The following is a 13,451-nucleotide window of genomic DNA, read 5'->3' on the forward strand; positions in this document are numbered from 1 at the left end:
AGAGCGAAAGGCCAGCTTTGTTCCTGTGGCTGGTAAAGCCGCCCGGAGATCGGGCCACACACCTGCTGCTCCCCCCAGCCCCACACCCCCGGCCCTGACTTCCTCCCCCGACCATCGCCCAGCTCACACCGGCCTCCACCCCTGGGCTTGCTGCCGAGGAAAGGACGGAGCACGGGCGCGGGTGGCCGGCTCCCGGGGAGGGAAGGCGCTGAGCCGTGAGCTTACTTCCTGCGCCCTCCTTTGCCGGTCGGGTCAGAGGTCGCCCCTCCCCGGGGCAGGAATGAGCAAGGAGGGGAGCTGCTGGTTTCCGGACAGTTCCCCTCCCGCCGCAGAGACCCGGGTGGGACGTGTCCTCATGCCACCACGCAGGACTGGCTCTCGGGAAGAAGCTCGCTGCCTCAGACCGTAACGAGCTGGTTGGGAAGAATGCGCCCACTCCGGAGGCGCAGAGGGAGGCGCGCTCTGGTGACTGTGCCTTCCCCTAGGTGGATGACCTGCTGATAATCGAGGAGAAGATAGACCTGGAGGTCCGCTCGCTGGAGACCTGTGTGTACGACCACAAGACCTTCTCGGAGATCCTGAACCGAGTCCAGAAGGCCGTGGACGACCTAAACCTGCACTCCTACTCCAACCTGCCCATCTGGGTCAACAAGCTGGACATGGAGGTGAGGCCTCTTCCGTTGTCTGCTGTCAGCGCAGGGGTGGGCCTCTTCCCTAACTCATGAGTTGGTCGCCGAGAGAGGTGTTCGCACGGGAGTTACGGCGGCAGACCACCCAGCTCTCCGTGTCCAGAAACCCGTGTACCTGATGACGGGGCCGCGCTGCAGCGCCCGCCGGACTCGCCTTCTGAGGGGGAGCAGGAACCGCTTTCCGGGTCTTTGACGGCCTCCTCGCTCCCCTCCCAGCTCTGCTGATGAGCCAGGCTGTCCCTCCCAGGCCACTTCTCTCACCGCCCTGTCCCCCTGCACCAGCCAAGCTGGACACATGCACCCAGCAGCACAGTACCCTTCTTCCTGCCGTGGAGGGTCTTGGCTCCCCCATGGGGATGGGGCGTGGGGAGGGAAGGTGTGTGTGAGGCGTCCTGACCCCGTGCAGCTTTCTCTCAGGTGGATCCAGGGGGTGCAGCTGTGACGTCTCTAGAAGGAGGTGTTTTTACAGCAGAGGCCGCTCAGTGGACACGTAGGGGTTGGTCAGTTCGGAAGTTGTCTGTGGGTCACAGGTTTTCTCCTTTAAAATGGATGCATCGCTTGCAGGGCATCCATCCGTGGGAACCGAACAGAGTAGAACATTCATCAGCCCTGTTCTTCTGAATGTACTTCAACCCCCAGCTTTTCTCACAGCCGCCCCCACTGCGTCCCCAGGACGACTGTGTGGCCCAAGGCAGACCCTGCACTGAGGTGTGCAGACATCCTGTTCCTAGGAAGTTACTTGTCTCCTCATAGATCAGAGCGAGTTCTGGCTTTATTCTTTACTTGCTGAAAGAAAGTGGTCACCGTGTGGGGACAGGTGTTAACTAGACTTACTGGGGCGATCGTTTTGCAATCTGTACAAATACTGAATCATTATGTTGTACACCTGGAACTAATATAATATACATCAGCCATGCCTCAACTGAAAGAGAAAACGGTTTAATCTCCAGGTTGTCGTTTTCTAGTTTTATCTCTGAGGCTGCCAGGAAAATGTTTTTGTCTTCAAAATTTTCTATCATTGAACAAATAGCAGACCTGTGCTCCGTCTGCCTTTGTGTCAGCCTCCTTCTCACTCCTAAGCTGGGGGCGCACGGATGGTGAGCAGTCCGCCTGCAGGCCGTGCACTGCGGTGGGGCCACGAGGAGGAGGCTGAGAGGAGCGGGGGTGAAGGGTCGTGGTCGGTCAGCAACAGCTGTCTTGGGCCTAAGATGCTGGCTCTGTTACCGCTCCCTGTGCGCTGAGTTCGGGGAGAAACACTGCAGCATGTTCTCTCTGCAGATTGAAAGGATATTGGGGGTCCGCCTACAAGCCGGCCTGCGGGCTTGGACACAGGTGCTTCTCGGACAAGCCGAGGATAAAGCAGAAGTTGACATGGATACGGACGCACCGCAAGTCAGTCACAAGCCTGGAGGGGAGCCGAAGATCAAGGTGGGTGTCTTCCCGGTGGCCGACTGGCGAGCGAATAAAGCCAGGTTCTCCCCTAGAGAGGAACCAGCAGAGAGGCCACCCACACCCAGCTGACCCAAGTCCACACCCCCAGGCTGACGTGCGGGTGCCGTGGCGAGGAGATGAGACTAGGAGGGCTGCCTCCCAGAGGCAGACCGAGCAGGTCCTTCTACACAACACCCAAGTCATGGTCAAGGTCATGGCAGACAGCAAGGGGAAAGCCAAGAAAATGTCACAGATCGGAAGCGACCGAGGAGATGTGACAGCTGTGTCGTGGTGACCTGGCTGGGTCTGGACGTCTCACTGACGCCCGCCGTTTCATTAGGAGTGTTCTGCCAAGGCGAGTGTGTCTGCCTGGCTCCTCGTAGTTAGGCATATACACCACATCAGAGGAAGCTGCTGGAGGGCACGTGCGAAGTCCGCACGTTCTCCTTGGAACTCTCCCGTGAGTGTAAAGCAGTTTCAGAGGCAGGGTTTTTTTTTTATTTATTTATTTTTTTGGTCTTTTTAGACCAGTACCTGCAGCACATGGAAGTTCCCAGGCTTGGGGTCAAATCGGAGCTGTAGCTGCCCACCTACACCACAGCTACTGCAACACACGACCCAAGCTACGTCTTTGACCTGCACCACAGCTCACGGCAACACCAGACCCGCTGAGCAAGGCCAGGGATCAAATCTCCATCCTCGGGGATGCTAGTCAGATTTGCTTCCACTGATGCATGACGGGAACTCCTCTTTTTACTGCTTGAGAAAGGTTTTCACTTTGGGGGGAGCTCCCTGGTAGTCTAGTGATTAGGACTCAGCACTTCCATCATTGTGGCCCAGGTTCCATCCCTGGTCCGGGAACTGAGATCCCACATCGAGCTGCTGTACACTGCAACCAGAAAAAAGTTTTCACTTTTGAATATCACAGATATCCCCAGAGCATCCGTTTTAAAATACTGAGATGCAGAGAAGCCAGTGTGCCTATCCAAGTTGATACAGTAGCACTGAGACGGGATTCTCCATTAGCTTAAAGCACTGGCAGGTGGCACTGCTTGCCCTCAGCTTCTAAGCCACATCAGTAAAGTCAGCCTGGTGTCGCTGCGTCAGGCCACAGGGTCCTCGAGTCCGGGCGTCATCACGCTCATCAGAGCCGATGGTGCTTCACCGAGCACCTGCTGTGTGTGCAACACCAGGCACCAGGACCCAGGAGGAGCCTAAGCAGTGCCTGCCCTCTGACCTCTGGGGAGGGCCTCAGGCCCCGAACTGGTGTTGGTGAAGCAGCAGAAGTAGTTCAGTAGTTTGGAGAAGGTGTCGGCTGTCAAAGCCAGTCCGCTGAACCAGAGTGCTGCGTCAAGAGGGAAATCTTTCTTTTCCAGAATGTTGTGCACGAGCTGAGAATAACCAACCAGGTCATCTACCTGAACCCGCCGATTGAGGAGTGCAGGTACAAGCTGTACCAGGAGATGTTCGCCTGGAAGATGGTGGTGCTCTCTCTCCCCCGCATCCAGAGTCAGCGGTACCAGGTGAGCGCCGGCTCCCCGCTCCGGGCACCGCCTCGCCGCCTGCCTCTGTGCCGAGGCTCTCGGCCGTCCTTTCAAACCCCAGGCCTCAGCTCGACTCTCCAAGGGACAGCGAGCGGAAGCTTCGTGTGACCTGGTTTTTGCCCAGTAGTTACTTTTCAGAATAGTCAGGTTTGCAGCTCTGGTCGCTTAGAGATTCCCTCCGTGAACTTCTGGGGGACTTCAGTGCCTGCGTCCTTTCCTCCCAGCTCCCCAGCTACTGCATTTTATCACGGGAGTTTGCAGACATTGGCGGAAGCAGAGGGCATCATGTGAGCTCACACACCTCTGCTCTGTTTATCAGCATGTGGCCAGTTTTGTTTATTCTCTTCCCACCCCCACCCCCAGATTTTAAAGTCAATCCCAGATAGAGTGTACTCTTTTTTTTTTTTTTTTTTAATCTTCACATTAGGGCCGCACCCGTGGCATATGGGAGTTCCCAGGCTAGGGGTCCAGTCAGAGCTGTGCCTGCCGGCCTACACCGCAGCCACAGCAGTGAGGGAACTGAGCCGCGTCTGCGACCTACACCACAGCGGATGGCAACTGCTGGATCCTCAACCCACTGAGTGAGGCCAGGGATCAAACCTGCAACCTCATGGTTCCTAGTCGGAGTCACTTCCACTGGGCCATGACGGGAACTCCTGGTGTACTGTTATTAGTGCACTTCCAGAGCAGAAGGGAAACTCGGGGCTGTTGGCGTTTGGTCCCTGCCTCCGGGCGCTGGTACTTCTGATCAGGACCAGTGGGTTTCAAGTGAACGTACTCCACAGCCTCCACTGTAACAGACTCTTCAAGAAAATAGTGATCCTCTTAGGAAGTGTAGCCCTTCCTGACTTTGAACGTGAGCTCAGCTCTCTTCTCTCCCTCTGCCCTGACACACGCTCTCCACGTGGCTGTCCTGGCTCTCTTCCGCCTCGCTGCCCTCTGCTGCCCGGTTCTGCACGGCTCTGAGCCCTCAATACCCGCTGAGTGTTCCTTCCTGCCTCCAGCCAGGCCGTAGCCTGAACTCCAGGCCACGTGTCCCTCTGCCTCCTTGGCGTCCCCATGTCACCATCTGATGGGCGGGTCCAACGGAACCTGACTCTCGATCCCCCTTCAAATTTTCGCAGCACCACCCACAGCTTTGCTTTCCCGTCCCCCGGCTGCTCTGGCCAGACGTTATCACGGCCTCATTGTCTCCATCTTCCGAACCTGCCTGGTGGGGCCACCTGTCCAGGGTACCGCCACCCTCACTGGGGTTATGTCTCGGTGTCTCCCTCTGTCCCCAAAGTCTGTTTTTGGCAGAGCAGCCAGAGCACGCCGTAAATCATGTGTCGACCCTGACTCGGCACTTTTCAGAGCCCATCAGCGGCTCCCCACCTCCCATGTCGGTGGCTTGCCGGCCTACCGACCCCGCTACGAGCTGCCTCTCTGCCCTCAGCACCTGCTTCTCCGCCCACGGCTCTGCTGCAGCCGCACGCGGGACTCGCCCTCCTCACACGTGCCAGGCCAGCCTTTGCGCCTGGGCCTTTGCACTGCTCGTCTCTGCTTACACGTCACCTCCTCCCTGACCCCCTGTTTAAAATAGATCCTCTCTGGAGTTCCCTGGTGGCCTTGTAGTTAAGGGACCACGTGGTCACTGCTCTGGTGTGGGCTTGGCCTGGGACTCTCCCCGCCCACATTCCCTCTCCCTCTGGTCTGCTCTTCTCGTCAGTATTTGTCACCATTGGACAGTCTGTGTCTTGATTTTCCCTTAGTTGTTGCTTCCCCAGACCGTAAGTCCGTGAGGTTTTTAGTCTGTCGATTGTACCTACAGCAGCGCCTGGCACATGACAGGCCCTTGGATCTTTGAAACAGATGAGTGACTTGTCGGGGGGCCGGCATCCCCGTTGGGGTCGGTGCGGGCTGTGGCCATCTCGTGTCCTCCAGGGCTCCTGTCCCTGTCCTGTGAGGGGGTCTGCCCTGGGGCACCTGCTTCTGAGGTGTCTGTGCTCTTTGCCTGGTGCCGATGGTCCTGCCACGTTTGCTGGCTGGTGGTCCGTGTTCTTTTATGGGTTGGATGAGTGAAGTGTAAGAAGGCGCCCATTGCCTGTGACTGGCTTACTCTTACCTCATCCCTTAAGAGGCATTGTTAGCGTGAGCTGTTCTTCGGTTCATTGTAATTAAGCGGAAGGTGGCGGATGCACGTTTCTGTCCGCACTGCCTGCGTTCATGCCCGACTGCCTTTGGTTAGGTGGGCGTGCACTACGAACTGACCGAGGAGGAGAAGTTCTACCGGAACGCCCTGACGCGGATGCCGGACGGCCCCGTCGCCCTGGAGGAGTCCTACTCTGCCGTCATGGGCATCGTGACTGAGGTTGAGCAGTATGTCAAGGTGAGGCGCTGGTTTCATTCAGGTGTGGCTGCAGCCGTCCGCGACTCTGCGGAGAGAGATGTAGCGGGTGTGGGGCTCAAAGGGTGGGACCATGGGGACAGGAGTTCTCAGATAATGGCTTTTTTTTTTTTTTTCAGTCTTTTTGCCTTTTCTAGGGCCGCACCCGCGGCATGTGGAGGTTCCCAGGCTAGGGGTCCAAATCAGAGCTGTAGCCACCGGCCTACGACAGAGCCACAGCAACTTGGGATCCTTAACCCACTGAGCAAGGCCAACGATTGAACCCGCAGCCTCATGGTTCCTAGTCGGATTCGTTAACCACTGAGCCACGACGGGAACTCCTCCAATTGCTATTTTTTTTATATTAATGATTTTTATTTTTTCCATCACAGCTGGTTTACAGTGTTCTGTCAATTTTCTACTGTACGGCAAGGTGACCCAGTCACACATACATGTACACATTCTTTTTTCTCACATGATCCTGCTCCATCATAAGTGACTAGACATAGTTCCCAGTGCTACACAGCTGGATCTCATTGCTTACCTATTCCAAAGGCAATAGTCTGCATCTATCAACCCCATGTTCCCAGTTCATCCCACTCCCTCCCCCTCCCCCTTGGCAACCACAAGTCTGTCCTCCATGATTTTCTTTTCTGCGGAAAGTTTCCTTTGTGCCATATATTAGATTCCAGATATAACTGGTGTCATAGAGTATTTGTCTTTCTCTTTCTGACTCACTTAGTGGGAGAGTCTCTAGTTCCGTCCGTGTTGTTGCCGATGGCATTGTTTTGTTCTTCTGTGGCTGTGAGTAGTATTCCATTGTGTATGTGTACCACATCTTCCTAGTCCAGTCATTTAGGTGGTTTTCCTGTCTTGGCTGTTGGGAATAGTGCTGCAGTGAACATACAGGTGTATGTGTCTTTTCCGAGGAAAGTTTTGTGCGGATGTGATAGTTGCTTTTTAAAGCAGGAAGTGAGCAACAGGAAGAACCTGGGAGGTTAATCATTTGGGGGAACAGGAGACGGTTCTTGTTTGATGTGAAACTTGTAAGAATCTGAAGTGAGAGTTTTCCTGACAGCGATGAAAGAACATGAACTTTTTAAATCGAAGATGAACATATAAACATTTTACCAAGTGAAAAACCAAACAGTCGTCTCTAACTGTGCTCCCGTTTGCAGGTTTGGCTTCAGTACCAGTGTCTGTGGGACATGCAGGCTGAGAACATCTATAACAGACTCGGGGAAGACCTCAACAAGTGGCAGGCTCTCCTGGTTCAGATCAGGAAGGCCCGCGGGACCTTTGACAACGCGGAGACCAAGAAGGAGTTTGGCCCAGTCGTCATCGACTACGGCAAGGTGAGCCCTGCTGTCCTGCCCAGGGCTCTTGGGGGCCAGGTGGCTGTGAGGCAGCGCCTCTGACCAAGGTGAAGCTGAAGGCACACACCTGCGGGCAGACGCGTTGCTGATGGGCGTCTGGTGCTCGCTGGCCTGCAGGTGCAGTCGAAGGTGAACTTGAAGTACGACTCGTGGCATAAGGAGGTCCTCAGCAAGTTTGGGCAGATGCTCGGCTCCAACATGACCGAGTTCCACTCCCAGATCTCCAAGGTGAGGCGAGGAGCAGGACCCCGCGGGCGCGGGGCTGCTGGTCGCGCGGCTCCGGTCACAGTCTCTGCTCTCTCAACAGTCCCGCCAGGAGTTGGAGCAGCACTCAGTGGACACGGCCAGCACCTCCGACGCCGTGACCTTCATCACCTACGTGCAGTCTTTGAAACGGAAGATCAAGCAGTTTGAGAAGCAGGTGGAGGTGAGCTCTGGCCGTCGCTTTCTCGTCTCGGGTACGCGGGGTAGCTCTCACCCGCCCTCCTCCGCGGCCGCCCCACTTGCCAAGGTGAACACGGGCCTCGGGCGGCCGCGTTGGAAAGAGCTCTGCAGGGTCGGAGAACTACTGGCTCTTGACCGTGAAGGTCTTTGTGCTTTAGTCGTGGGTTTTCAAGTCCTCAGACTTGAATTTCCTCCCGTAACTTGGACTGGGGGTGCGAAGCCCAGCTTAGATCCCGGTCGGGGTCCTGGACCGCACCAGGACCGGCCCTGGCGGGCTCCCGGGTGTCGTGTGGCCCCGGGGCCGCAGGGGGCGGGGGGGGGGGGAGGTTTCTGGAGGTGGGCACGGGTTCTGTGGCCGCAGAGCGCCTTTTCTGCGGTGGGCGTCAGGCAGGAGTCGGGCAGTCATTTGTCGTCACGGAAGAGAGCGTTCCGTGTCTCTTTGCCTCTCGAAGCTCTACCGCAACGGGCAGCGCCTGCTGGAGAAGCAGCGGTTCCAGTTCCCGCCCTCCTGGCTGTACATTGACAACATCGAGGGCGAGTGGGGGGCCTTCAACGACATCATGCGGCGCAAGGACTCCGCCATCCAGCAGCAGGTGGCGAACCTGCAGATGAAGATCGTGCAGGAGGACCGGGCCGTGGAGAGCCGCACCACCGACCTGCTGGCCGACTGGGAGAAGACCAAGCCCGTCACCGTGAGTCTCGCCCGAGGCTCGGGAGCAGCGGCGTGGCCTGGCGCCTCTCGTCAGGAGGCCTTGCTGTGGCTCTGCGTTGCAGAAGGAAGGCTTTGCCGTCTTTCACTTAAAGGGAGCAGCGCTTGCAGATAGTGTATTTCAAAGTGAGAAAGCCAGCGTAGCCCTTTTTTACCTGAAACCACTCTGGCGGTCATTTAAGTCGGGAAGTGAGGAAGCTAACGCTGTTCTGTTCGCACGGCGTCCTCTTCCTTAGCGCCCCCACAAGTTAGGGTGTCCAGTCGTGTGGACACAGGCCAAGTGTTACGCGGCTGCTGCCGCCGCCACTCTGTGCAGCAGGTGGCAGTTCTGCCATCGTCATCATAGCGATTAAGCCTTTCCATCCCCGGGACCTGCCACGTCCAGTTCTCCTGGGTCACTTACATACTTATGGAGCACCAGCTGTGTTCTAGGCGGCAGGGGTGCAGCAGCAGCCGGGAAAGACAGGGCCCTCCCGTTGCGGAGTTAGGCTCCAGTGGGAGAGACGGGATAGCCTGAGCAAGGGAAGCGTGTATTTTGAGTTGGATGGAGCTGGGTGCCAGGGGGCAGAGGCGAGGTCAGGTCGTTAAATGGTTTACAGCCTTACGGGAAAGGTGACCAGCGAGTGTGGGGCCAAGGCCTGCCTGGCTCACTGGGGCAGGATTCAGATCGAGACAGACGAGCAGGCTGCGAGGGTGCGGGAGTGCTGGGGTGCTGGCCTGGATTTGTGGTCGGGGGTGCAGGCTCTCACACCAGCCTGGTGGCTGCTGTGCCCTCCACTCCATCTGTTGGGGCAGCCCCCGACCCACCCTCAGCCCCTCTGACCTGCTTTGTGTTGAGTGTTGGCTGGAGGGGCTCAGCTGTAGGCGGGCCTCTTTACTGAAGCGATGGAAACGGGGAGGAACTGTGGGGTGGTGGCGCCCGAGCGAAGTGGGAGTGGGGTCACCCAGTGAGCAGGGCAGCGCTGCTGCTTTCCTTGTCCGCGCAGTGGACATGGCAGCTGTGTCCTGGGAGGGAGGGCGTGGCTGGAGCCCCCAGAGCCTCGTCCCCTCCCATCAGGCGTGCCCTGCTCCCGGACCTCGGCTCCGTTTCCCACAGCCCTTAGTGAGGCCGCGGCTGAGTCGGATGCGGGAGTAAAAGCCCCACGTCACATGCACGTTACACCCACAGCCGTGTTCAAGGGCTCCCGCGACCCAGGAGCCCAGCAGGCTCCCTCCCCCGTCTCGGAGCCACAGCCCTGCCGTCCTGAGGCTCTGGTCTCTAATGCTCTGGCCTCGGCCGCCCGCAGGGCAATCTCCGCCCAGAAGAGGCCCTCCAGGCTCTCACCATCTATGAAGGGAAGTTCGGCAGGCTGAAGGACGACAGGGAGAAGTGTGCCAAGGCCAAGGAGGCGCTGGAACTGACGGAGACGGGACTTCTCAGCGGCAGCGAGGAGCGCGTCCAGGTCCGGCCCGCCGCTCAGGGATGGGGGTGGGGGGCGCCTGGCCCTGACTGCCCCTGGCCGGGCTGTCGCAAGGGGCCTGCCCGATTTGGAGCTGCTTCTTCCACAGCTGAACTGCTTTACTCCCAACCGCAGGTGGCCTTGGAAGAGTTGCAGGACCTCAAAGGCGTTTGGTCAGAGCTTTCTAAGATCTGGGAGCAGATTGACCAGATGAAGGAGCAGCCGTGGGTTTCAGTGCAGCCGCGAAAGGTGTGTGCGTTCGAGGGGGTGGCGTGCATGCCTTCGCATCGTCAGTCGGAGACGCTGCTCGGAAGCCTCGCCAGCGGGGACCTGTATGGTGAATTACCAAAATGTCACTTCGTGGTCATTTACAGAATTCCCCCAGACTCATGGAAGAGTCCTCTTAAAGCCCGTTTTAAACAGTGCAGCGTTGAGAGGAACGTTGGCATACTGAACACCGTCTTGTGTTTCCCTTGGCAGCTTCGCCAGAATTTGGACGGCCTCCTGAACCAGCTGAAGAACTTCCCTGCGCGGTTACGGCAGTATGCCTCCTATGAGTTTGTGCAGAGGCTCCTGAAGGGTTACCTGAAGGTCGGTAAGCGGCCTACAGCCGTGGGGTCCGTCAGAAGCGCACCGGCCTGGTAACGCTGCCTGCCCTCTCTCTCCGCAGATCAACATGCTGGTGATCGAGCTGAAGTCCGAAGCGCTGAAGGATCGCCACTGGAAGCAGCTGATGAAGAGGCTTCATGTCAACTGGGTTGTTTCCGAGCTAACCCTGGGCCAGATCTGGGACGTTGACTTGCAGAAAAACGAAGCTGTTGTCAAGGACGTGCTGCTCGTGGCACAAGGGGAGATGGCTCTGGAGGAATTTTTGAAACAGGCAAGTCACAGACTACGGGCACTTGTATGTCCTGTTTCAGGCTGTAACGCGGGATGCGAGCCCCTCGGTGGTCCCCCTTGTCGCCTGCATGGCTGGGGCCTTCCCATGTGTTGATAACACGCCTCTTCCGGTTTCGATTCAGATACGAGAAGTGTGGAACACCTATGAATTAGACCTGGTTAACTATCAGAACAAGTGTCGCCTGATCCGCGGCTGGGACGACCTCTTCAACAAGGTCAAAGAGCACATCAACAGCGTCTCCGCCATGAAGCTCTCCCCGTATTACAAGGTACTTCTGGGGGGAGACTCCGTCCCACACCTTCACTGTGAAGCCTTCAGACTCACAGTTACCAGGTGCCGGGTTTTAAAAATATCAAAGTCAGGAGTTCGCATCGTGGTTCAGTGGTTAATGAATCTGCCTGGGAACCATGAGGTTTCAGGTTCGATCCTTGGCCTTGCTCAGTGGGTTAAGGATCCGGCATTGCTGTGGCTGTGGTGTAGGTCGCAGACGCAGCTCAGATCCGGCGTTGCTGTGGCTCTGGCGTTGGTGGCCACAGCTCAAATTCGACCCCTAGCCTGGGAATCTCCGTATGCCGCAGGTGCGGCCCTAAAAAGACAAGACAATAAAATAAAATTAAGTTAAAATTAAAACACCAAAATCGGATAACGTAACGTGGACTTAATCGGCACTTGTCGGGTGGGCTTTGGCCTTTCTGTGCGTGGGAAGGTTAGCCGCTGACCTCTGCCCGACGTCTGCCCGCCAGGTGTTCGAGGAGGACGCGCTGAGCTGGGAAGACAAGCTGAACCGCATCATGGCCCTCTTCGACGTGTGGATCGACGTGCAGAGGCGCTGGGTCTACCTGGAGGGCATCTTCACGGGCAGCGCGGACATCAAGCACCTGCTGCCCGTGGAGACGCAGCGCTTCCAGAGGTACGGCCTCCAGCCGGGAGCAGAAGCGCTGCGGCTGTGGCACCCCACCTTTACACGAGGCTGGCTTTGACGCCGCGTCTGATTCGATTTGCAGCATCAGCACGGAGTTTTTGGCCCTGATGAAGAAAGTGTCCAAGTCTCCCCTTGTTATGGACGTCCTGAACATCCAGGGGGTGCAGAGGTCTCTGGAGAGGTTGGCAGACCTGCTAGGAAAGATCCAGAAAGCCCTGGGAGAGTACCTGGAGAGAGAGCGCTCGTCCTTCCCCAGGTGAGGGTAGCTCTGACGGGGCCTGAAGTGAGGTCCCGTCCCCAGCGGGCCTCCTTCCCGCCCTCCGCCCCCCCCCCCCCCCCCGGGCCTGTGCCGGTCACTTGGACACCAGTGATCCGTTCAGTGAAACTCTTTCCCTTTCATCCGTTGACTCCTGATGATAACAGACACTCCTTCACGGTCTACCCGGGGTTTGTTTATTCGGCTTCATTTAAACTGTCGTCCACTCTCCTAGGCAGCTTGCATCTTAAAAATTTAGCTCTGATTGTTTTACTTTTGAAGTGGCATCTTTTTCTTTCTGAATAGTTTATTTGGTATAAATTGAACAGGTTTTCTTTAAAAATTCACAAAGTGAATTACATGCTATTTTAATTTTAGGTTCTATTTTGTGGGTGATGAAGATTTGCTTGAAATCATTGGAAACAGCAAGAATGTAGCCAAGTTACAGAAACATTTCAAGAAAATGTTTGCTGGCGTTTCGAGCATCATCCTAAGCGAAGACAACTCCGTCGTGCTGGGCATTTCGTCCCGTGAAGGAGAGGAGGTAGCTGGAGCTGAGCGCGGGACGCGGGACGCCTCGCCCCCACCGTCCCATTCCGCCCTCCCTAGACTCTCCTTACTCACTTCAGGTCACGTTTAAAACTCCCGTGTCCATCACGGAGCATCCCAAAATCAACGAGTGGCTCACGCTGGTGGAGAAGGAGATGCGAGTCACGCTGGCCAAACTCCTGGCGGAGTCGGTGACGGAGGTGGAGATTTTCGGCAAAGCCACCTCAATTGACCCGAATACCTACATCACCTGGATCGACAAGTACCAGGTAACGGGCGGCGGGAGGGACAGTCTGCGGGCACCCGCTCGGGCGGATCGTCAAGGCCATCCTTTGGGGTCTTGCGTCCTGTGTCTTTCAGGCCCAGCTTGTGGTCCTGTCGGCGCAGATAGCCTGGTCCGAGAACGTGGAGGCGGCTCTGAGCAGCATCGGGGGGAGCGGTGACTCGGCGCCCCTGCAGTCTGTGCTCAGCAACGTGGAGGTCACCCTCAACGTGCTGGCGGACTCGGTGCTCATGGAGCAGCCCCCGCTCCGCAGACGCAAGCTGGAGCACCTGGTGAGTCCCTGTCCCCTGTCCTCGCCTCGAGCGGTGACAAGACGTCATGCTCGAAAAGCACCCGCACTGGTGTCGGGGAGGAAGCACTGTCGATGGCTCGTGACGAGGCGCTGGGCTTCGAGGATTTGGCTCTCAGTCCCTGTTGAAAACCAGTCCGAGCGTCGAGTCACCCACACCGCTCTCAGGTCTCAGGCTCTTCTCCCCGCCGAGTGCATGCCACTTGCAGAGTTCAAGGAAGGTGGTCTTGTTTGCTGTCTATTTGTTTTTGTTG

At 57.2% G+C, this 13,451-nt stretch overlaps 1 protein-coding gene across 2 annotated transcripts in view; it reads left to right on the plus strand.

Moving 5' to 3' along the window:
• DYNC1H1 (dynein cytoplasmic 1 heavy chain 1) overlaps positions 1 to 13,451 on the plus strand; it is a 66,277-nt gene that overhangs the window by 23,948 nt on the left and 28,878 nt on the right. For both annotated transcript variants that reach the window (XM_021081584.2, XM_084970196.1), the window contains exons 9-26: positions 486 to 665; positions 1,968 to 2,117; positions 3,497 to 3,643; positions 5,892 to 6,032; positions 7,208 to 7,384; positions 7,523 to 7,633; positions 7,713 to 7,832; positions 8,302 to 8,541; positions 9,845 to 10,000; positions 10,133 to 10,246; positions 10,478 to 10,588; positions 10,668 to 10,877; positions 11,020 to 11,166; positions 11,642 to 11,808; positions 11,903 to 12,076; positions 12,455 to 12,620; positions 12,706 to 12,894; positions 12,986 to 13,180. In XM_021081584.2, coding sequence (XP_020937243.2) covers positions 486 to 665; positions 1,968 to 2,117; positions 3,497 to 3,643; positions 5,892 to 6,032; positions 7,208 to 7,384; positions 7,523 to 7,633; positions 7,713 to 7,832; positions 8,302 to 8,541; positions 9,845 to 10,000; positions 10,133 to 10,246; positions 10,478 to 10,588; positions 10,668 to 10,877; positions 11,020 to 11,166; positions 11,642 to 11,808; positions 11,903 to 12,076; positions 12,455 to 12,620; positions 12,706 to 12,894; positions 12,986 to 13,180 — 2,895 coding nt within the window. The remainder of the gene's footprint in view (positions 1 to 485; positions 666 to 1,967; positions 2,118 to 3,496; positions 3,644 to 5,891; positions 6,033 to 7,207; positions 7,385 to 7,522; positions 7,634 to 7,712; positions 7,833 to 8,301; positions 8,542 to 9,844; positions 10,001 to 10,132; positions 10,247 to 10,477; positions 10,589 to 10,667; positions 10,878 to 11,019; positions 11,167 to 11,641; positions 11,809 to 11,902; positions 12,077 to 12,454; positions 12,621 to 12,705; positions 12,895 to 12,985; positions 13,181 to 13,451) is intronic.

The sequence above is a fragment of the Sus scrofa genome, chromosome 7 (assembly GCF_054392235.1).
Source record: "Sus scrofa isolate SSC_HxYL_T2T_F1_AM1 chromosome 7, Sscrofa_HxYL_maternal_Yorkshire_Landrace_v2.0, whole genome shotgun sequence".
Taxonomy (NCBI): Eukaryota; Metazoa; Chordata; class Mammalia; order Artiodactyla; family Suidae; genus Sus; species Sus scrofa.